Genomic DNA, 24669 nt, shown 5'->3' with positions numbered 1-24669 from the left:
AAGATCAAGAAGGAAGATACCATGATGCCAGGAGAAACAGGGAGGAGGGGTTTGGTTTGCTAGCAAGATAGCAAACAAGGCCTTCACAATGAAGGGCTGGATGCTGGCTGTGCTTAAAGAGAACCTTATGAATAGACAGGGCAGTGGATGGGTGTCACCTTGCCCTCGCTCCCAGAGCGCACATGCAGCCTCAGCAAAAGCACAGCTTGTGGAAACCATGCACATCTTCTGGTAATTCCTTCAGTTACTTTTCCTTTGCTCTTCACTGTCAAATCCCACCCTCTTTGGATGCATCTAAAGCGTTCTAACAATTACCAGCGCTTGTACTTTCCTCACTGTTTGCTGGGTTGTGCAACCAGAGCCATGCTCTTTTGCGTCACTGGAAGTGTTCCTTCTTCCTGCCAAATGTCCTGATTGTCAAATGCATGTCGTTCTCATTGCACATTTGCTCTCGCTGCCTGCCATGCCTGGTGCACAAATAAAACAGGTTCATTTTCTCCTTTCAAATCCATCAGCACACCCAGAGATCTCCTGACAGCCCAACACCTTCACACCCTCTGTGGGTAGCAGATCAGGCAGCTCGGCCAGTGAGATCCTCACTGCTGTCATTTCGGATGAGATGTCTTGTAGGCGGCTGCTCTTTCACAGGCTCACCTCAGCTTTCTCCCCCAGCATTTGTGCCCAACACCACCCTTCAGCCTCCTGAACTGCCATCAAGCCACTCAGTTGAGCAGGGTTTCTTTTTCGCCTCATGATCTCAATGTCTACCGGGGCTGCCATTAGCCGTGGTTCGGGAAGCTCTGAGGGCAGCAGGAGCGCTGACCACCACAGGCTAAGCTCAATGTGTACCGGGGCTGCCACTAGCCGTGGCTCGGGAAGCTCTGAGGGCAGCAGGAGCGTCGACCAGCCCGGGCTAAGCGGCCACGGAGGCTGAGGAACCCTCTCCTGAGGCAAGCTCCCGACACCGCTCGCGGCCCTCCCCTCAGCGCCTCACGCAAGGCCCGCGCAGCGGTCCCTTTAAGAGGGAGCGGTTCGCCATCTTAGGTTCCTCCGCCCCCCTCCCGCCACGTGACGCGAGCGGCCGCCATCTTAGGCTGCCCGCGCCGCCGCCTGGGCTCGGCTGGGTCACGTGGGGCGGGGCCGGTGGCGGAGCGGAGCGGCGGGGAGCGGCGCGGCGCGGCCGGAGGCTGAGGGGCGGCGGGCGCCATGGGGCAGTGCGGCATCACCTCCTCCAAAACCGTCCTGGTCTTCCTCAACCTTATCTTCTGGGTGAGCCCGCGGGGCGGCTGGGGAGGGTCAGGGGCTCCGGGCGCGGGGTTTGTCTCTTCCTCAGCCGTGGGGGGGGGGGGCCCGGGCCGGCCGTGGCGTCAGACCCGGCCCTGAGGGCGCTGTGGGCCTGGGCCGCGCCGCTTCGCTGCTGTCCGGTTCTCGTTCACGTACGGCACAAGCTGGGAGCCCCCCCCTCTCCACCTCGCCATTTCCCTTCTTATTTAGAAGCTTTGTGTTTAACAAGCGTCCTGTGCCCCTTTGCGGGGCCCCCCGTTTCAGCGGTGGGCGCACTGCCTTCCCTCGCAGTCCACACATCCCCCCTCCCCCCCCCGCCGAGTTCGGAGGTGGATGGGGCTGAATCTGTTGTCTCAGTCGTCTGGCAATAAAGGTTTAACGGGCATTAGAGATCTTGAGGCAGAGACGCTTGTGTACTTGAATACAGATTGAGTTACGTTATTGAGATTTTCAGGTCTCTGAAAGTTTAATTTTTGTAGTGTTGTTGTGGCCATCTAGGTTTTGGCCACCAACTTCAAGGACGTCTGTCCCAGATATGTAGCAGTAAGTGTGGATCGCTGTTTTCTTCCTCATATTTTTAACACAAAGTAAGGAGATGATGCAGTATTCAAGGCCAGGTTGGACAGAGCCTTGGGCAACATGGTCTAGTGTGAGGTGTCCCTGCCTTTGGCAGGAGGTTGAAACTAGATGATCTTAAGGTCCTTTCCAACCCTAACCGTTCTGTGATTCTATGATGTATAACTTAATAGCCCAAAACCGAGTCTTACATTCCACTTCTTCCAGTAATCGCAGCTGCACTGGAGTATTTATGGGTCGCTTAAACCTCCCACAACAACAGTCATGCTGACAGTAAGACAGAAGCTTACCTGGGTTGGTGGATCAGGAGGTTGCTGTAAATGACCTTTCTCAGGATGGTCACACAGGCTGTAGCTTGGCGTTATATTCACTGTAATAATTGGGCTGTCAGAAGGACATAACTCTAAATAAATTAAATAATATTCAGTAGACTTTGAGAATTCATTTTCTTCATTTAGCTACTGCATTTCTCATCGTCTGATCCTAGCTCCAGGAACAGAAGGTCTCTTGTCCCAGCTGTTCAAAGATTTCAGCTTTGAAAAAGTAATAGTGGGTGACAAGATATTAGAACATAAGAACGTAGCTATATATAGCTACTTCATTTAGTACTGAAAGCCACATGAAATCTAACAAGTGTTACAGGATGAAAGTTCTTGTCTAAATTTTTACGAAGGAATATCTCTCATGGGTGCTTAACAATTAATTGTGGTCAGGGAAAACGCATATCTGCGTAGTCTCACCAGCATTTGTCTATACAGCTGTTCAGAGATGAGCAGTAAATGTGAGGCATATTCGACTCTAAGTGGTGTATTATTAGGAGGCTGTAATTTTGACTGAGCTGTACAGGCTCCATGCTTTATCTTTGAAGTATGAGGTAGTTACATCAACCTTTTAGTACAGCTTCTCGTTTGGAATCTGCTTTGTTGGGTGTGGCTTTTTGTTACATGCAAAGCTGCAAATGCCATTAAAAAAGCTGTTTAATAGTTGCTACGTCATGCTTAAAGTTTTTGACTAGACAAATAGTTGTTTTGAGTTGCATTATTAATGGCATCTTGAAGTAGGTTTTTCTTTAGTTGCTGATAGAAACTAGGCTCTGTTCTGAATAAATGAACACAAATTCTGTATGCACTTTCTCCCCCACTCCAAAAGCTTAGTGGTAGTTTTCATAATTTATATGTTTGAAAGGTATTTTTTGCTGTTTGCTGCATTAGTAATTTAGTAGCATGTTGAAGTTTACAGCTATTCAGCTTAAGCAGTGGTGGGTACAAAGTTATTTTGTGTAATGCTGAATTCACTTCACAATTTTTGAAGACTTTTCTTGAGACAAACTTGACTGAATTTAAAATGGACAGATTATATTTAGATAGAATGTACTTTGTGTTAAATTAAAATGTCTCCAATTTTGTATTCTGTCAACCATTCTCCAGCCTGAGAAGTCAACTTGTGCTGATAGCTTTTTGGCAGGGAGGTAAGTGGGTTGCTTGTGCTGGAACAACCTCACGGCTCATCAGCTGCATGTGGAATGAGGCAGCTTTCTGAAAGTGAGAATTGCAAAAATCAGCATTTTTCTTCTCTTTAGCAAGCTGTAGCATAAAATAGGAAATCTACATACTTTCATCAAAAGTAGTACATCTTCATTTTTAGATGGCAAGAGACAGAAGAATTTCAACTCTTGATCTAGCACATTTCATTTGCTGGCTGAGTTGACTGTGTATTTAATAATTTGGTGCCTATCTACTTGAAGATGTAATTGCTTCTGTGGTGTTACAGGAATCTTTTGGTTGTGATTCGTATGAACTTCCAGCTTTGAAACTTCCAGATTTCCACCAAGACTTAGCAATAGATAAGTGCCTATAATTGGTCAAGTAAATATGAAACCTCCTTTAATTGTTTTTATAAATGAAATGTCTCTATTTGGTATCATACGTAAGTATCAGGTATTATGATCATTGGATCTTCATGGTCAACTGTAGTAATAGCAGGTTGCTTCTGCATAGTTTGCTATTGAAAGCTCTGCAAGAGTGGCTGGTCAGAGTGATTTATAACTTTTGTGACACTCCCACTTCTTCCCATGGATCTCATATTTGTAGGAGGATGTGGATGTTCAGAGTGCTTTGGTAGCTGTCTTATGCAAGATGTTCAGAAAATTGTTGCTTCGACTGCTGAAGAAAGGCAGATGTTTTTGTTATGCTCTGTAATCTAGGATGTCACTTCTTTATTTCTTTCAAGCCTTCTGAAAAAGGCAGATCAGCTGAGGCTTGCTCACAGGTCATACACAGCCATACCCACTCATTTATCATCTGTGACTGCTGACTTTAACAACCTATACTCCATTCAGTTTGTCAGTGACTCTACAAGTCCATCTCCTTTTGAGAAGTCCCATGCTACTTAATATATATTCTAGTTGACACTATAAAAAAGTCATCTTGTTTCTTTTCACAAATCTGCATAGTTTTGTGAAAACTTTTTTCACATCTGGTTCAATTCTTGTACATTCCTAAATATTAATTACTACTACAGGACTTTATCTTTTTTTAACTAAGAAGATGGGCTGTGGAAACCACCTTCCCCTTGCAGCAGGACAGGTGCTGGCTTATCAGATGGAAAGCTGGATGGGCTTTACTCACCTTTCCAAGATTTTGTTGTTGTACTCTGACAGTTCAGCTAAGTTGTGTTTGCAGGGGTGTCAGGCATCAAGTATGTCTATTGTAGACACATGTATTGCCTTAAAAACAAAGTTCTACAGGAGAACAGCATCATGAGTTGTAGTCATCAAGAGCAGCATAACATAGCTCTTGCATGAAACATGCATTTGAATGTTGGATAATTTGGCAGAGAGTCCTTAAGCTCTAAGGTACTGCACAGAAACGCATTGACGAGAAGCATCAGTTAAAACTTGCCCTTTGAAAGATGAGAGGAATACAGATCAGGTTAATACATTTCTTAGTGTTTTGTTATGAATTAATTTTGGAGCAGGTATGATAAATGGCAAAGAAAAAGCAAACCTTCAGTTGACCTTTACCTGGTCTTAAGTTTGCACAAGATCTATCTGGTCAACTAGTGACTTCATTTTCATTTAGATGGACCTAAGTCCCTTTCTTTAAGGAAGGGTATTGCACAGGAGGTAATTGTGATGTGAAAGACAATACAACTTTAAGAAAATTAAATTATTAAATTGAATTATGAAACTTCTAGTACATATATTCTCTGAAATATTTTTGGTTGTGTGGAAATCCCAACATTGATCGATCTGTCAGAAGATCTAGGATGTGGTATGGGTTTTCTTCAGTGGGGAAATATAAGAATTATTGGTCTGACAGCAGAACATTAAACTATAGTCTTTTTAGAAAAAAGTCAGAATAGTTGACAATAAGAAACACTTTTGATATCTTGAGAATGAAATGCTGAATATGAGCAATTACAAATAATTCAGTTGAAAGCAGTTTTGAAGAAATGAGATGACAGAAATGCTAGGGAAATGTTTTCAGGCTTATGGTTAGGATATAAGATAGAGGATAAAATATTCAGAGATGCTTGTAGTCTTGCTTCAGAAAAGGGAGTCTGTATTTTGCATTCCTGAAGAATGTGTCCTGACAGCCTGCTTGGCTAAAGCAGTACCTAATACCCTGTGCTTGCTGTGAGGTTTTTTCTTCACCTCTGTGTCCTTATCCTTGAGGAAATGAATGAACTCTGCTTCCATAATACTTTCAACTCAGTAGTTGCAAACTAATTTTTTAAGTTGCTCTTGCAATTATTTAACTGACTTGGAATTATTAATTTTACAATTCATTTGACTAAGCTATTCTAAAACCTTTGGTATGGTGGTTGAGAGAAATCTTAAGGCTACAGTTGTGTAAAGCAGGAATCCTTTCTACAATCCTGTGCTCGCTTTACAATTTATGCATGCTCACCGCAGTACAGCAATCCGTAGTGGGGGAAATTAGTACTATCTGTGCTATCCTTAAAATGGGCTGTTGCTATCAACGTGCGTGTAGTGTGGTTTGGGTTTTTGGTAGAAAAGAAGAGAGAAAATGCAACAATGGGAAAATTAATTAAAATTGAACGGTAGAAAGTAAAAGTAGAGCTGACTACTTCCCCTTACATACAGGAATAAGCCAGGCAATTTTTCTGTTTTACTGGGAGCTTGAGAATTGTTTCAGATCTGACCTTTAAAAAATGGGATAATGAAGAAACTTTCTGAGAGTTTTTTAGTCATCAAAGACTCTAATTGACAAATGATCCCAGAGGCTACCTGTCAGGAGTAGCCTTTTATGTCTTGAAGGACAGTTACTTCTCTGTGAAAATTGAATGTTTTGTGCTTCGGTAGTGAAGTGAGCGTATTGGCAGGATTGTGTTATGGTTTGGAATCCTTGCATTGTAGAAACTATTTTCCATAAAGAAATAAGGATTTAAAACTCAATGTTGTGCCTCTGAGCATTTTGGGTTTATTTTTTTTGCACTATTTGGACATGAACTTTCAAGTAGCAAACACAGGCCAGGCCCAGATTTTTATGAGGTCTTTGATTTGCTCTTAAGTAACATGCTACTGTCATTTATGTTTCTTTACAGGATGAGTTTCAAGTCTCTGCCTGGGCTTTTACAGGATTTTCTGCATCTGGTCTTGTGATTAAAAGTAGAGCTAATGCCTAATAGAAGCAAAACCAACTTGGAAAGCTAAATGTGATATCTTTGAGTAGTGTATGGAAATTGAAATGCAGCTTTACCTGGTGAAACTTCCTAGCATGGATTAATCATTTGTGTCCTTGTGCAGGCCTCTACAGTCTGGAAACAGTGGAGCACCAGGCCAAGTTTACAGCCCTGGTGACTAAGTAGGTGTAAAAGACAATCTGGTGCACTGCCTTTTGCAATTAGTGATACTTAAAATATGTAATGTCAAATGCAAATGAAGCCTAGCTCAGCCTTTTGGTTTAGCTGCAAAAACATTTGAATTTGAGGGGTTTATGCGTAGGGTTACAGGATTGAATTTGCCTAGTATAGGCAAATCAGTCTGGCTTATTTGAATTTTACATGGCTTTGTTTTATAAGCCTTTAAACTATTTCTCACTATGTTACAACATTGAATGGAATAGCTACTTTTCTTCTCCCAAAGGATTTTTTTAAGACAGTTAATAGCTCAGTATTCCAGCTGAGTTATTATCGATGAGAACAAAGTAGAAGAGTGTCAGGAAACCATTGGGTTCTCAGGTGGATGGGCATTAATTTAAGCAAGTAGAGAAAATAATGTGTGTGTGTATTTGTTTCAGAGGGAAGTAGAGAGTGAGAGACAAGAGTAGCAAAGTGCTGAAAAGAATGTAAAATAAGCAGCAGAGATGGGGCCTTTGAAGTTAAAACTGAGGAACTAGATTTTTAAGGACAGAAAGCTAAAAGAAAAACTTGAGGTAGCAGATCAGGAAATCTCTTCATCTGACGGTAATTAGGCTATGAATACTCTAGTGTTGGAGAGAACTGAAACTGTCAAAGAAATAGAGTAGAAGTCAAATAATGAAGAAGTAGTGTGAAAAAACCCACTTTTTAGGATACTGTTTGAGGAAGGCCAAAAACTGGGTGGCAAACCACTATACCTTCTTATAGGTAGGAAACATTCAAGCATGGGTATGAGTGGAGAAAAGTAACTGTTAAGAAGAATGAAACTGATCTAACTGTAGACCCCCAAAAATCTCTCCTGGAATGTTTTTGGTTGGTTGGGGTGGTTTTTTTAATAAAAAAGCTTGCAGCAGGCTAGAAAGGCAGTGAAAACGAAGATACGCTGGTGTTTAACACAAGGAAAGCAATACACAGATTGGGAAGAATATCCTAGGACAGAATCCAAGCAGAAAAGGTGAGGGACTGTTAGCCAAAATTTTAGCTTTCAAACTGCTGCGATGTGTTAGCATTACAGAAAACAGGAAGAGAGTTTTTGGTGTGTGTTTCAGCCACTTGGGTTAAAAAAAACCAAATGGAAAAAACCCAAGCAAACAAAAAACCCCCACAACAACAACAAAAACCAAAACAGTTTCAAGGTGCATCTAAACAGTGTGTAGCCTTGCCTGCCTCAGTGCGTTTGAAAGCTGAAAGCTGTCATTGTGAAATAGGCATGGGTTTAAGAGGCTGTGTTATACCAGCTCAAAGATGGGGGGGGGTTGAATTTTACTTGTAAAAAAATACCATTTCCTATAGCGCATTGAGTGATGTTTATCACTGCAGGTATCATTGTGGCATTAGAGCTTTCATCTTTCCCTTCAGTTCTTTGCATACTTTTTTGGCTTTTAATAACTCCTAGAGGCCTATGCCACAGCAGTAATACCAAGCTGTTCCTGAACTACAAGAGATCTGTGCATTTTTTAAATTCTCCCCTGATGAGAAGGATGTCTGATTGTTCAAGCCTTTTGCAACAAACTGTCTTCATTGACTGTACTTGTCTTGTCATCTTTTTAAAGGTTAATTTAATCTAAAACAAGAATGTGCCACTTCAGGTTCACTACTACAAGTTGCATGCAGACAACTCTAAAAAGGATGTGTGAATGCTGAATAACCAGTCATCTCCCTGGAGCACACATGTGACCTGGCACAGGTTCAGGAGCTGCTGCCGACTCTATTCAGAGCCTTGAGCAGATTAAGTTTGAGAATTCTTCCTTCAAGCCTTGTTTGTCAAAGACTTACTTAAACTGTGCGCAGTTCATATATTTAGCTTCCATTCAATGTTAGGAAATGCATGACTGCAAATGTGGTAGCTTTTTATTCAAATGTCTTTGACTTGAGTGAGTTCAGACTTCTGCAGATTCCCTGTTCACTCTGCAGGATAATAACATTGAGGGGGTTTTTTTATCATTATTTTTTAATTATCCTTGTGGTACAGATTTCAGTTTCTCCAGCTGATTGCCCTTTTGGGAAGGAGATTGTTTAAGCACATGGTATTGTTTTGGGGGTTTTGTTTTTCTTCTTGTGGGTTTGGTTTGTTTGGGTTTTTTTAAAGCACACATTCATTTTGTTCTTGGGTTGCAACAGATAATGTGCATAACGGACTGCAGGCTACTCTGGTCCCATCAGATGAACACGTATTAGCTGTTAGCACAGTAAATGGCCTCATCTTCTGGTTTAGTTTCTTCCTAAGTGAATCCTGATACACTCCTAAGAGTATTCAGTCCTGCAAACCAGAAGGTAGTAAGTGAAATTTATCAGATGCGCAAAAAGGATTCCTTCAAAATCACTTTCCTAATCCCAGCTGAAATGCTGATTTAGAGACCTCCTCCCTTCCTGGTTTAAAGTAGGCTGAAGAAAATATTAAGCATCTTGCAGTTGCAATGTGAAAGGAAAAGGGAAGGCATTTGAAACTTGTTTTCTTGTAAACAAACAGGGTAGTGTTGCTGTTTTCATTGTTCTGTAATAGACTAGGTAATGTGCCTGGTCAAAAATAGTGCTAGACTGTGATACTCAGGAAAGGAGTTTTAATCTTCACAGCTTTTAGACCTTCTGAAAGCTCCAGCAGGTACCTCTGCTTTCAAGACCTTGTTGAAGAGATTCCAAGGAAGAGTAATTTTTGAGGGTATGATAACCTCAAGTAGAGGCAATCTTCAACTTCCTCATGATTCTAGTGCAAGGTTTATAGACATAGGAATGCACACTGCTGTTCCCAGGATTCTGTAGCCTCTTCCATAGAGCCACCAGTTCCACAGTTCATTCTTCAGAAGCAAAACCGAAGGCCAAATGCTGTCATGGCTGGTTAGTCATTCTAGTACCGTGTGTGGAGAGGATTTAGTGAAGTCTTCAGAATAGGCTGCTTTAATCTGGGAAGTCTAAAGAAAAATCTGCCTTTCCAGCTAATTCTTTTAACAGGCACAGAGCGTGGCTTTTCTTAGTTTCTGAGATGATACTTAATCTCTGTACTTGTCAGACTCTGCTCTTCCGGTATTATGCCAGACAAGCCAAGTTCTGTAAAATGTATATGCTGCTTAAAGTAGGGAAGGAAAGCTAACACCTGTAGACAGGGGGTTTTTTTTAAAGGTTAAACTTTTTATGTTTCAAATAGATTCTTTAAATATAATGTGCTCATGCAGTTTATGGACCAGATTTTGCTTAGAGAAAAAGGGAGCCACTTAATTTTCACACAGCAGAGGAGGACAAAAGGGTTCACAAATGGTTCTGATTTCACTTTTGTGGTATATTTTCTAAAGTGCCTAGTGCCAGCCACAGCTGTGGGGTTTTTTATCTGCCACCTTGCAGTATAGCATGCTTCTGACAGGCATGAGAGCTCTTAGAAATGAGAGATTACATCACTGTCCTGTCATTCACGCGGTTCATTGCTAGGCAACAGTTAATGTAATTCCATTGTTCAGTGACACTACTTTGAATCTTTGCTTTGTGTACAGACATTGTATGTCTGCATTTTGCCATGTTGTACCTAACGTGGCAGGATTTCTGTAGTTGGATTAGCATTTCAACATCTTTTGTGCAAAGGGCCGATTTTGTAATAGCTTGTTCACTTCAGATAATCTTGTCTGGGGAAGATGTCTTGCTGTTGGTCTTTGACTGTTACTGAATTTTCAGCGTCTCTACTGTTGTATCTACATAGCACCTTTTATTGGATGAATGCGAGCTTCCTGGATGCTTTTAAGATTCCTGCAGAGTACACACTTACCTTCACTGCACAAAGAGAGGTGAAATAACATTGCTCAAATCCATGCAGAACTGATGATGCTTTTGAGCTGGCTCTTAATACCTTTGTCTTTGACATAGTGGTTCTGTAACAGAGTGTTGTGGGAAATACTCCATATATAAAGTATTATTCTAGTAGTGTTTATGCAGTATTGTTTTATGGGAAGTAGTTGCAGTAATACTGCAGTATATCTAGTACATAGTAGCAAGCAATGCTGAAATAGTAGGTACCAGTCATCTTACAGCTTGTCTTGTTCTGTGCCACACTGAACAGGATGCCCAGGGCTGAGGAAACTCCATCCTTAGATTTTTGGAGACTTTAGACAAAGCCTAGAGAAACCTGGTCTGAATTCATTGTAGACCCTGCTTTGAGCAGGAGATTGAACTATATCATCCCCGGAAGTCCCTCCTGGGCCTTAATTACTCATTGGTTTTTTGATTCTACAATAGCATAAGCCGGTCTTGTGGTATTGTAGCAATTGGAACCAGCTATGTGCATGTCTGCCTGCCCTCTTCTTTGCAACACAAGAATAGGATGTTTGTAAAGCAAAAATTGAGAAGGCCCTTTGAAATAAATATCTGTTAGCTGGCTCCTCAAACAACAACTGCCTGTCCTTTGCTAGGTGTGCTCAGCTTAAAGTTCATCAAGGTATCGATGTGTTGGGATAGCTCGGGGGGGGGGGGGGGGGGCGGATAAGGTCACATTGGATTGATGAGTGCTTTGTCTTAATGTTCTAAATCTATATAGTGGCTGCTCCATCCTAAAGGTCTTATTTGCAGTAACTTTAAGTGGGGGTTTTTGGTATCTTTGTTTAATAAAGACCATTTTGTACAACGATTCTTCTGAAAACATGTCTTTTAAAAGTTCTGTGGTATGTGTGTCTGGGTATTTGGTTCTGTCTTTTAATAACTAGTGTTTCATATTTGTTCTGACCTGCTTTGTTGATTAGAATTAATTTCTACAGTGCTGTGAACGCCTCAGAAAAGCTGTTGTTCCTAGCAGTTTATCTTTCTTTAGCAGAGGTTGAAGTTTGCAATGTGTGTGCTGTTCTAACATTACTACATAGGTAGTAATTAGCGAAATGGAAGAATAAGTGCAGGTAAATAATAGCAGGTAAAATTAACTGCATACATGTACTGAAAGGCTGTGGAATAGCAAATGACTTGCTGCTTGGGTGGATTGGAGTCCTGTTCTCAAAAGTATGAGACAGTTTGTGAATGTTAGACTATGTAGAAAGCTTAGTTCACGGCATGGGAAGGAAGTATTTGAGAGTAGGAGGCAAGATTTTGGTGTTCATAGCATGCTTACCCTCATTTCTTGATGATGTGCCTCAACAGACTTCCATAGCATAGTCAAAACTAAATCTGCCCAGATAAAATGTAGTTTGAAAACTACTGGTTGGCCTTTGTTTGAGATGTTCCTAGTAAGCATATGCTATAACTTAGCAAAGATGTCTAAACTTAAAAAATAAAAGTAATAAATTCTGAGGAAGACTGCTTTATGGAGTTTGATAAAACACTTGTACACCAGCCTTGCTGAAAGGAGGGTTTGGTATTCAAAGGAACTTAGTGTATTATTGTCTGTTGTAGGCAGCAGCAGGCATACTGTGCTACGTGGGAGCCTATGTGTTCATCACATACGATGACTATGATCACTTCTTTGAAGATGTCTACACACTGATTCCAGCAGTTATCATCATAGCTGTGGGAACACTTCTTTTTATTATTGGACTTATTGGCTGCTGTGCCACAATTCGAGAAAGTCGCTGTGGACTTGCTACGGTAAGCTGCAGAGGTTTTGCGTGATGGTCTTCGCTTGTATATTTTGCTGCCTTTCCTTTTAATGGGCTTCTAAAATACGGGTTTCTTAAGCTTGTTCTAATTTTATGGCCTTAAATGTATGCTCTTTATATTTTATGAACATCTTATTTTGATTTTCTGTTCCAAATAATGGTGTGAAATTAGCCAGTCCTGGCAGGAGAAGGCTCCTCGGTTGTACCTTTTTTAGAACTGTGGTTATCTCATTAAAAAACAAGCATGTAAAGCTGTATAATTAAGTCGTAATAGTTTTTAAATCTCATCTTTATCTGTTCTGGTTGAAAAGCTGAACTTGGACAGAGAGAAAGGTGATCCAGGAGCCTTCTTGTTTTCAGTATTTTGTCAAGGTTAACTAAGGGTTGTTATGATGCCTAAATATTTTCCTTTATGGCTCAATATGGACATTTTATTTGTGGTATTTGATGCTATGTGTTTCCAAGAATTTTAACTGTAATCTCAGCTTGAGAATTAGGTAGAAGAGAGGCCAGTATTTAAACTGTCCCCACGTTTTGTTTGGTTTTATCTTTGTTGGATGCTGTGTGGACTTCTTTAACAGTTTATTTTAAAGATGTTCTTAAATATGCCAAGAGAAATGTATAGCTTGCTGGCTCTGCCTGTTGTTACAGGGCTTTATGTCAAGAAACAGTCCCTTAGTCCATCTACCACTCTTAGTAACAGCCTGGGGAGCTGCTTTGTTGTGGCATTCATATTTATCTTACAGAAAGAAGATTGAAAAGAAACACTTGATTAAAGCACTCCAATATGGTGTTTTCAGTCCTAATGATCAGCACTTGCCTGGCTGGGCAGCTTATTATTCCTTGGTGAAGCTATGAACGCTAGAGTTCCTTGATGCAGATAGTTCTGGGCTCATTTGGTCAAATTAATTGCCTGCTTTGTTATCTGTTAAATCAAAACCTTACCTGAAAAATTACTTTAAGTAGCAAAATCTATACTGAGACTTTCAGAGAGTAAATGGGTAAAATTATTTGCACACTCTTGATTGTATTTTGCAGTTTGTGATCATCCTGCTCTTGGTGTTTATCACTGAAGTGGTGGTTGTGGTCCTTGGATACATTTACAGAGCAAAGGTAATAACTTCCCAATTTCAGCAAGTGTTTTGTTGTGAAACTGTGACCAAAATACAGAGGTGTTGACTTTACTGTATTTGGGTCTGTAGAACTGTTAATAGGTATTTGTTAAGGGAATAAAACCAAATCTCTACGTGGGTTAATTTGAGATGTCAGTATCTTAAAATTTAGAACATCAATATTCTTCAAAGTAAAGCAGAACGTTTTCCTGTAGGCAAAAAACCACCTGGAATGTATCATTAACAGTTGAACAGTAGAGGAGGGTCATGGTGACTTGGTTGAGTACATTTTCATTTTCCAGATAGTCTTCTAATTTATTTATGCTTTGACTTTGTGAATGATTTAGGTTACACAATATTTGAACATAGAGCATGTTGTTTTGATATGCAATAACTTAAATGTTGTCTTATGTTTTGGTATACAAACTAACACTGCATAATAATAAAATCAAATAGATTGAATGTGTTAATGTATACTGTCTAGCTTTATACAGGTTGTTGACAGGAGTTATGGCTAAAGAAATGATTACTGCTCTGCTGTTTGTTCAACGGAAGTTAATAAACAGAGCCAGAAAAATGATACTAATTGTGTTTCTACCAGCACAGTATGGGGCAGAAATATACCATGAGGTATTAGAGATACCACAATGTAGCTTGTCAAACTTTCTAACTTGCACAGTTTCACTGGCTTTTGTTATATCTACATCTAAATTTTGCTCAAAAAATAGGAGAAAAGGCATTTTTAGCAGTGACATATAGTATGATCGCAGTATAGAACACTGCACTGATAGCTTAATAGCAAGCTGGACTACAACACCATTAACCTTTCTTTGGCCTTTTGCATTTATATAAACCACACAGGTCTTACTAGTTCAGTATTCTGTCCTCCTTGCTTTCTCCTGCTATTGTGGAAGAACCGGTGAGACAAACATGAAGTAAAAATCTAGAGTGTTTGCTTGGTTTACAAAGGAAGGCTGCCTTGAGTAAGCAGCGCGTAAGAGGACCTTGAGCTAAGCATTGTAGTTCTAGCTTAGTAGCAGGTAGAATGGGCTGTTTCAACAGAAATGCTCTATTGGAGGTGCTTAAATTCAGGATATGTTTTTGTCATGGTCTGCATCTGGTTTCTGGAATCTTGTGCAGTGCACTGAGAAGATCGTTTGGGACTCCAAAGCTTGTGGTGGAAGTAGTCCTTAGAAGCAACTGAGGAAAGCAGTAAAATTCCTGGAGAATGGGAAATATGTCAAGTTCTTACACATTAACTTGAATGGTTGCCCTGTGCTCCAGTCCTTGCAGAGGTGGACTGTATTACACTATAGTTGTTGCTCAGGAATTTCCATGGATCTGATTTGGATTAAGCTGTGGTCATCTTACACTCTTCTGTGTTTGGTCTTTAAGTGGCTTGCTCTTTTCAGTGAACAGCATTCAAAGCAGATAGAAGCAGATGCATTAGATCTTTCTTTCCTAGCCCGTCTGAAATTGCATGCTTGAAACACTTGAAACTTGGATTGGTCCCAGCTTACATGTTCCTGTTGCCTCTCACTTTTGTTTTGCTACCATCCAGTTTCACAGCTGTAGATCAGAGCTTGGGGGAAGAGAGGTTATAGTCTCTTTTTGGTGGCAGCATGGTATTATATTAAGTCATTTTGTGGGAGTCAGTATTTGAAAACCAAATCTTAAATCTTTTGAAAGTTCAGGCAGGTTTTGTTAGTAAAAAGGCAGTGTTCTATTACCCTGCAGTACTTAGCATCTTAAACTGTTGTTTCAGAGTGCAACAGGAGTGTGAGAAATAACCTAAATTTATTACCAGTGAACTGGGAAGTGAAATTTGCATATATTTCTGATTATTTTTGGTAGGATAAATAAGGCAGCTCTGTGCTTTGCTAATTTTGTTCTGTTGGTTTTACATGTGTGGCTTTTGTTGTTGGCTTCCTTGGTTGTTGGTTTCATTATTTTAAAGGCACCTGAATCATGTTGGGATTACTTCAGTGTTAACTGTACAAATTTCCCGACAATGCTTTACGAACAAAAGGAAACATCAAGTCAGAGCAGTTGCTCATGAAAACTGTTGGTACTGAGTGGGACTGAATATAATGTCTCAAGAAAGCGGCATTGTGCCCTTGAAAATCAATGACTGATCTTGAAATCGCTTGGTTTTTCAACATGCCTCTGTAAACCTGTACACGTGGATGCCATTCAGACTCCTGTTCCTTCAGAACACTGTGGAGCATGCCCAGGTCATATTGTGATAAACTGACCTGTTGCAGAATCTGCTAACATTGACCCTTATTGGTAAAAGTAAGGCTTTTTGTAAGTGGCAGTAGGGATTAAACAGGCTGTCATTTGGTTGAGGTTTAATGGCTTTTTGTCCCCTGCATGGAGTAGTTGACTCCTCATTTTTCATCAGACCTGCCAGGTAGCTCAAGCTAGTGGCTTCTGTTTGCATTGTATGTAATTTGCATGAGTTTCAGGCGTAAGGTTGCCCTAATTGAACCATAAGCCAAATGATATACAAGGAAGCACGGAAATAAATGATTTAAAAACCTATATGACAAATTGAACAGCTGTTTTGTTGTATAAATTGGAGTTGTAAATCACATTAGTTAAATCATCCAACAATTGATTTTAAGCTGGTCTGAAACAAGTTGCCTGTGCAGGCTAAATTGACTCTTATTCCTATCTATCTTGATACAGATTTACTTGTAAAGATAACCAGCATTTTTGGGTGGTGGGGAATGAAGCTTGTGCTATTGCTGTAGAAAATTCTTCCAGTAAAGCATTTAAGGGAATGATGTGTTGGCAAGACCCTCCTGCTGTAACTTGCAAATCTAAAGAATCTGCATGCTTAGTTAATGCTCAGCCTCAAGATTACATTCCTTGCACATAATTCCTGTTGAATGTGATAGGAAAAAAAAATCAATTCAGAGGCTGTCTTACTATTGCACAAATGTTTCACTACACCAAACTTCCTGTGCATTTAAATAAGTTTACAGTGAAACATATTATTAAATGGTTCTAGTCAGATTTCCTCCAAAATGGGCATCGTAAAGACACCTTTTGGGGGGATAAGTGATGATTCTTGGGTGGCATCCATTTCTAACACATGTACTTGACAGCATCTTTAGCAACTTGACTCATCTGCAGTAGCTTTAGGAGCTATTCCAGTAACTGTTGCTATGAACGACACAGCCATCAACGTTTCTCAGGAGGTGCGGGGGGACTGGGACTGAGCAGAGAGCTTGGTAGAATAGTCAGCCAGAAGACCTCATCTTTGGGAATTTACTTGTGCTTCAGTCAGACTGGTATGACTTAGGTGTATCCTTGTGGTTCCAAAGGGAATGAGATAGCACTGGTTGTTATACTGGGTTTGGTTTGGAACTTTGGAGGAGTAGGAGGAAGTGGAAGGGTGAATGAATGCATGCTGTGGTGGAGAACCCTTACGTTCATGGAATGTCTGCCACAGTGTCCTAACAAAAGCAGTTTCTGTTGAGGTATGTGGCAAAGCTGCTTTGTCTGAAGTCTTGTGGCAGATAGCTGCTTGGGTGGTTGTCTTACTCATTTGCTGCAAACAAACAACATCTTGGCAAAAGTCAAGTTAGGATTTTAGGAAGCTCTACCACCCACATATGCTGATTTCAGGTGATAGGGAGTTACCTCGGTTTCCTGCATTGCCATAATTAGCAGTGAAATGACTTTAGCCTACTTCTTCAGTACTACTTCTGTTGGTGTGCTAATGCAGATGCTTTCCTCCTACTTCACAGGTAGAGGATGAAGTTGATCACAGCATTCGGAAAGTATACAATGGATACAATGGGACGAACCCTGATGCAGCCAGTCGTGCTATTGACTATGTACAGAGGCAGGTGAGATGGCAAGACTCATGGCAACCTTGTAATCTTTCTTGTCCTTAAAACACAAATGCTGTGGTGCTGTGGTACTTGGATAGCAGTTATTCTGACAAGTCTAGGAAACAGCTCATTGGTCAATAAATAGCTGAACTTGGTTAAAATTAGTAGAATTCTGACACTGTTGATGCAGAGCTCCATTTTGTGTGATTGGCTGTGAGTCAGTGTTTGGATTAAAATATTTAGTACTTGCATATTTTTCTGCAGTGGGACATGATCTTAATAGACTTGTATATTCTTAATATTGAATTATTGTATATGCTTGGATAATCTGAATATTCTTGGTGTTGCAATTGGAATTGCTGTCTCATCCCACTTCTTGACTGATAAACCCATTGGCTCTTTCCCTGTGTGATCTTCCAGTTGCGCTGCTGTGGGATCCACAACTACTCAGACTGGGAGAATACTGTCTGGTTCAAGCAAACAAAAAATAACAGCGTGCCGCTTAGCTGCTGCAAAGCAGCCCTCAGCAATTGCACTGGCAGCTTGACCCGCCCGATGGACCTTTATTCTGAGGTAAGACACTCAACGTATGAACTTATTAGCCACATGCTTTTGCTGACAGTCAATTTTCTTTTCAGTGGGAGCATGAAGTTTTGGGACTATTTGCTTTAACAGGAAATAAACATGGTTTCTAGGGGAAAAATAAAACCTCCTTTTCTTCATCATCCTTAGTGATACGTGAATTAATGACTTGGTTTAGTGTGTGGGTTATCTTTCTGCCCTGTTTGATGCTTTGGGAGCCTTTTTGGGGGGGGGGGGGGGGGGTCTATATGTGGTTACCACATGGATATATAAGAATTCTACTTATTTCAGGGGTGTGAGGCTCTGGTTGTAAAGAAGCTTCAGGAGATCATGATGTATGTCATCTGGGCAGCGCTAGCATTTGCTGCTATTCAGGTAAGAGAATATTCTTTATCTGTAAACTTTTTCTCTACTGCTGTCCAGGTTATTACAGGTATGCACAGGATGATGGCAGCTCTAGTCCCTGCTGGGTTTGGGGGGTAAATGGACATCAGTCAACAGGATCTAAGCATTTTAACAGAGCTTTTCAACCATGCATGGTCGAAAACTACTGCTATGTGGATGTATATTCTGTTAGATTTTGTGGTAGCTGAACAGTCAATGGTATGTGCAGTTATCTACTAGAGAGTAAGTGGTAAGTTATTTCTTAAAAACTAATTATCTAAGTATTAAGTATAACGAATGTGCTCTCATGATATTTAACACTTGAACAATTTGCATACTGTTGAATTTCTAACTTTAACACAGTTCAGACTTCATGCCATTTTAGAAGTACATCAGCTTAACTGTGCTTCATGGCATACAGATAGTGTCAAGACCACCCAGGAGATACACCAGGGCTTTTGATAGCATGTTCAACAGAGCTTTGCCTTGCATCTTAAAGATTTCTTGGGTTCTGGACTTCAGCAAAAAAGGGTGTTCAGAACTGGAGATGCTGCCTGCTTAAAATTGAGCAGCGGCTGTCTCCCAGGTAAACCTTGTTACAGTTACCTGGTTGTAAAAAACCAAGGCAATAGACTAATGTGTATGTCAGTATTTATTTAGATTATTTAAACCAAACCAAAACAAAAAACCAAACCTAGGGCTGTCTTCTAAACACATCTGTAAAACTGGAATTTTGAATGCTACTTGATTTGGCAGGCTTAGTGCATTATTTATATGATTTTCAGCCTGTGCCAGTGTTACGGCCTTTGAGAAATGTAGCACATATGCTGAATCCCAGAGACTTCAAAACTAATTCCAAAGTTACTTTTGTGCCCTTCACAGTATTTGAATTCAGCAAACATTGTACCTGTTGAGTCAAGGGGTTTAGGCACTTCTGTTTTCAAAAGCAGCTTTTGAGCTGGGTTGTGTGTTTGAAGGTAAAGAATCTTTTGCAAACAGTCATGTGAAAATATGGTTGAATTTCTGTTTCAAGATATACTCATAGGTAACACCATGTACAGCTGAACTGTGCAGAACCAGATTACTTTAGGTATGGAACTTTAAATTTGGTGCTCAGGCTTCTGAAGGAATGAAGGAAGGTGTTTTCTCTTTAATTACCATTCTTAAAACTTTGACTGTTAAAACAGTATTTAGTCGTCTTGAACACTGAAATGTATTTGTGTAATGTAAATAAAAGTATTTACCACAACCATGGCTACTGTGGCAGATTTTTATGTAGGAAATAAGTGTATGTTATGAGGTTGGGTAAGCTGAATCCCAAGAGGAGGCATTATTCCTAGTTTTGGAGTTTGCAGATTGATTAGCAGGTACATCCCAAAATGCAGCACAGTCACAATCCTCCACTGGCAATTTGTGGGATTGGGCCACAAATGCTGTGGCTGCTTGTATCTGTCTGTTATTCCTGGCTCATCCATTCTAGGCAAGTATCTTAGTTGTATCCCTTCTGCTGTGAGTGCTCTTTGTCTCCATGTGTCAACAATCAAGCTATTGGCAGAACATACATAATTTCTAAATAGTCCATCAAGAAAATCAAGAGCATCAGAGAAATGTCTTTGCTAGTGCTGCAGTACAGCATTTTGCAATGTTTTTGCTTAAAGGTAGAACAAGCTACATGATACCTGTTTAGAAAATGAATTCAGGTAAGTATAGAATACAGGGTGTTGGGAATACCCTTGAAGTTCCTGTCTAGTAATACTCACTGAGTAGTAATCACATTTAAGTCTTCCAGAAATCTTTGCTCCACATTTCAAATGGTTGTAAATTCACGTGTTTTTAAAACATTGGTTTCAGTCAAGGTGGTACTAAACAGTATTCCAATTCTTCTGTTATTCATCTCCTGAAATGTAAGACCTAAGTTGTGACACCCACTTGTTTGTAATACAAGATTTAAGTATGTTCTTAGCCTGATTCTTAGCAAAACAGCTTGTGTGCTAATTGAACTGGAGGTGAGAATGGACACTTCAGCAAATGGCCTGTAACCTACATGGTCATGGCTTGTAAACTTGAAGGAATAATGATGTTTTTCTTACCTTTTGGTGAGTTTTACTACTTTTCCTAGACTCATTGCATAGAGTCTGCTCTGAACTGATGGTTATTTCATGTTATGCAAGAAGGCTATCCAAAGTTCATCACTTCTCATAGCTTACAGTCAACAAATTCAGCCTTCAGTATGTTCTTTCCAATGGAAAGACTGAGAAGAGCAGAATTTTTGCAAGGCTTGGGATTTGTGACAACTTCGTCTTTTCTGCACAGAAGTGATTTTTTTATATATGCTCATGGCTCAGTTACCATGGGAATCTTCCAGCATCCAATAATTCCCTGGTCTCAACCACAGTGGCAGCACGGAACTATTAATAAATAGGAGGCAAACTAAAGGGAGTAAAGGCATTGCAGTGCAGTGGAGGTGCTGCTGGATTATCTTCAGAGTTCATTCTTAAAGATAGTGTTTGTAGTTAGTCATCATTTCCAAGATCCTGACCCTGCCCAATGTATATCCAGCAAGTGAGGGTTGGTTTTGTACCAAAACCAGCAGATTGGTTTTGTAAGAGATTGGATCTAGTTACTGCTAGCAGGCAAATTGTATAAAATAGTAACACTTTTAATTAAAAAAACCCTCAACAAGCCTGACTGTGGGAGATGTCTGAACTCTTCAAGTTGAAGGTAGGGTTGTGCATGGATCCTTCCTCAGCACAGACTTCTAAAATACTTTCGTTCACAATATTAAATAGCAACTGAAGAGAAACAGAATCAAATGCCTTAGAAAAGGTTTTAGAGGTGTGAGCATGTTTTTGAAGATTATTTCTACAGAGAAAGTTGAAATATGGGAGTTATTTCTGTGACACTTTGAATTCTAGGAATATGCTCAGTGGCCTCCTAAAGGATACAAATGGTTTAAATAGTAACTGAAAAGTTGATCACATGAGCTTTTGTTATAGTACCTGATGGTTTCAGATCTTACACAACTGTATAAATTGAACGTCTTGAGTCATTGAACAGGATTATCTTGTGTGGATAATTGTAAATGTGAACAAATGAATTGGGTAGAATGGATTATAGCAAAAGACTTAATGATGTTTCTTTCCAGCACACTCTTCATTTTGTCCTTGTTTTGAACGGGGAAAAAGCTGTGTTCTTGTACTTGCAGGCCATGAGCCTTCTTCAGAGTTCTGTAGCCACTGGCAACTACCAAAACCTCTCCCTTTCATAAGTCTAACTTAAGTTTGGGGGTTTTCTAATTGTGGATGTTGCCTCCTCACTTAGAAGGGCTGAATCCATGAAGAGGACATGTAATTCTGTGTTCTCTCTTCCTCCAACATGACTATAATAACCTGAGCTAGTTGAAGATGTCCCTGCTCATTGCAGGAGGGTTGAACTAGATGACCTTTAAAGGCTCTTTCCAACCCAAACCTTTCTGTGATAACATCTTTGGGAGTTAGTCTGAGCTGGAACCACCCCAGTACCGATGGAAAGTGAAGAAAGGTACGGATGTTTGCCAGCAGGCCAAAGTGCCACACTCTAGGTTACCCTCCATACACTTCTTTGAATTTGAGCTGGTTTCTGCTATAGATCCAAAGCAGATAATGCATTCCAGACAAAGAATTTTATTAATCTTTACAGCTTGTTCCTTTCCAGGAAATTAAAAGCTCGTATGAGAATTTCATCATGCCTCTTTTTAATTGCTGCTTATTTAGACTCAGAGTTCTGAAATTGTTCAGTCTTTCAGCAGACTTAGCTACTGTGTTGCATGTACCATCATTTAGTTTTAAAGCATGTTACACATGTGATGTTTGCATCAGACTTGATTTTAAAAAGTAATTCTCCTTGTGTGTCCCAGTGCTGTTTTTTCACTGGGTTTTTGCTGTTTCAGTGAAGAAGCTTTTACACTTGGTTGTCTGCTCAGCCATTTCATTTTTATTTGCTTTCTGTTCAGGGGGGGTTTGGGGTGAGTTTTTTGGGGGGTGCTTTTAGAAACTTACCTGCTGGGTGATGCTATATAATCCAGAGCTATGACAGAAGCCTCTTGAAGTATTTGCATCTGTGAATAAACTTCTATCCATATAACCAAATCAGGACAATCTCTTACTTTACTAGAAGTAGTTACAGTCTTATTCTACCTTCAGTAAATATGCAACTTCTGAAGAATATCATGCCCTACATCCCTGCTTACATTCATTTGATTTAAGCCTTGTAAATATGTACAGGCTGATCATACCCTAAATTCCTGACAAACTTGTCAGCAGAATCACGGTACTGTGAATTTTAACAGCAAGAATATGTCTTCAAAGTGAATAATTCACATTGGACTTAAGCTTTCTAATCTGACATTAAGAGGCTGAGCATTTGAAAGATTTCAGTCATGAAATAGATTCATAAAGCTAAAGTTCTGCTCTTTCTCGTCGTAGCAATTAGAGGCTAATGCCTTTGAATTTCACTTTGATTTTTTTTAGACCAAATAGAGTATCTAAAAATCTGTAGCTTTCATTAAAAAAAAAGTCATTTCTTCTGAGTTATGGAGGCAGAATGCAAATGGCTGACCAAAAAAACTTTGTTAAAGACTTCAAGACAATCTTGCAAGAAAACCAGGCTGGAGTTTGTGGCCCTCGCTTTTCACAGCAGGGTGTGAAGCTCGCTCAGAACAACGCATTTGTTGCCATTTACCTTCTGGATGTTTACAGTCTCGCAGTGCATGCTCACAGTTTCTGTGCTGAGGTTAAATCTCTTGAAGTACCTTCTTTGCACTCAGCTTGTTTTCTTTTTTCTGTTTTTCTCCATAGCTTCTGGGCATGTTGTGTGCCTGTATAGTACTATGTAGGAGGAGTCGGGATCCTGCCTACGAGCTTCTCATCACTGGCGGAACCTATGCCTAGAAGAGAATGCGAACACGCAGTTCAATCTTATCTCACTCATGTGGAAGGTGAACGGGCCAGTCTACTGCAATAGCTTTCTTGCCCTAAGCTTAGTCAGAGCACACCTTTCACAGATGAGACAGCTGTACTGTACACTGGTGATGGGCAAAACAACTCAGCTTTACACACCCATATAATTACCTGTGACTTTCACTGTTTTAGCCAGCTATTCATGTATCTAAATGTTTTAGTATACTAGTAAACTTTCTAATTTCAGAACCATTTGCAAGTTTGGTGTAATTTGGTTGATATGAAAGTCAAAGGATGTGTGCCTACTTTGGTAGATTACCTCTAAGCATTGACTGGCTGATTCTTGCATATAGAGAGGGTGTCTTAAAACCTTTGCTACATGGAACTTTTTCAGCCAAAGTTGTACAAAGGAAGCCAGCTGTATTTAATTGGAAAAAAAAAAAGGTTTGAATCTTGCCCCTCACCAGTGTCACTTTTTAAAAAACACTCAAGTCCAGTACACTTTTATATAAATAAAAAGAAAAAAAAAAAAGACTAATCAAACCCCAGAACTTTAGGATCATGTGACTGCAGTTTTGACCTTCTGAGAACAAATCTTTCAGACATTAGTGGTTTAAAATACAAGCTGGCTTTTCAGGAGTATAATGTATGCACTACTGTTCTATAATGAAATATTTCCTTTTTCTATGAAGAGCGGTTTTATGTGTTGAGTGAACTGTTAGACTGTAGATCTTAAACTGGTTTGGAAACAATGTAGCCATGTAGAGTAGAAAGTAGTATGTGAAAGTGATCTCAACTGTAAATAGTAAACCTGATTAAATAAATCTCTGTATATCCTCCCTATAAACATGTCTTGTTTTTCTGTTTAAGATTCCAGTGTATCTGTTCAAATGGAGTCCTGGTGTGCTAGAAGCATAAGCTTTTGTGCAAAAGCACCAGATTTGAGGTGCTTCATTTAAATAGGACTGTATTTAAGGTTTGGTGGAAGCTTGATTGTATCATATTTGTTCTTTTTATTTGAAACAGTACCAGAGAAACACAGCACAACAAACTTGGTTGAACTTGGTGGAAAGTTAACATCTTGAGAATACAATTAAGAAAGAATCTGTTGCCTCTCAACAGTGGGGAATGAGTAGACCTACTATAACTGCTGTCAATTGTGCATTAATGTGTCTTACGTTATTCAGATGCTTAGTCACTGCTCTGCTTTCCATGGCTTCAGTTGCCTCAGTCTCTGTAGATGCCAGGAATGTTCAGCATTTCTACCAGTAGTTTATGTGCTTTATCATGCAAAATAGACATGCTCAGCCAAACGGATACCAACATAATGTTCTCAAATACCCAAAGCAGCATTGCTCAGGAAAAGAGAATTCTCTAATGTGTATATTCTGTTGTTAAGGCAGACGTATCTTGGGTGGAATTTAAGTTTCTCAGAGTCGTTACACTGCTGTAGAAGTATACTTTTGGAATTCTGCATTAATTTGTAAAGGTGAGTTTCAAATGA

The 24669-nt window shown here is 40.0% G+C and overlaps 1 protein-coding gene across 1 annotated transcript; it reads left to right on the top strand.

Annotated features, from left to right (window-relative positions):
* Positions 1-1048: 1048 nt before the first annotated feature.
* Positions 1049-24012, top strand: TSPAN3 (tetraspanin 3). Its single transcript, XM_030497761.1, has 7 exons — positions 1049-1269; positions 12103-12294; positions 13344-13418; positions 17176-17277; positions 17683-17835; positions 18136-18219; positions 23064-24012. Exons 1-7 carry the CDS (start codon positions 1207-1209, stop codon positions 23154-23156), a joined length of 762 nt encoding a protein of 253 aa, XP_030353621.1. The 5' UTR covers positions 1049-1206; the 3' UTR covers positions 23157-24012.
* Positions 24013-24669: the final 657 nt, after the last annotated feature.

This window comes from Strigops habroptila, chromosome 9, assembly GCF_004027225.2.
Source record: "Strigops habroptila isolate Jane chromosome 9, bStrHab1.2.pri, whole genome shotgun sequence".
Taxonomy (NCBI): Eukaryota; Metazoa; Chordata; class Aves; order Psittaciformes; family Psittacidae; genus Strigops; species Strigops habroptila.
Note: the sequence above shows the minus strand (reverse complement) of the source record. Positions and strands in the feature narration are given on the sequence as shown.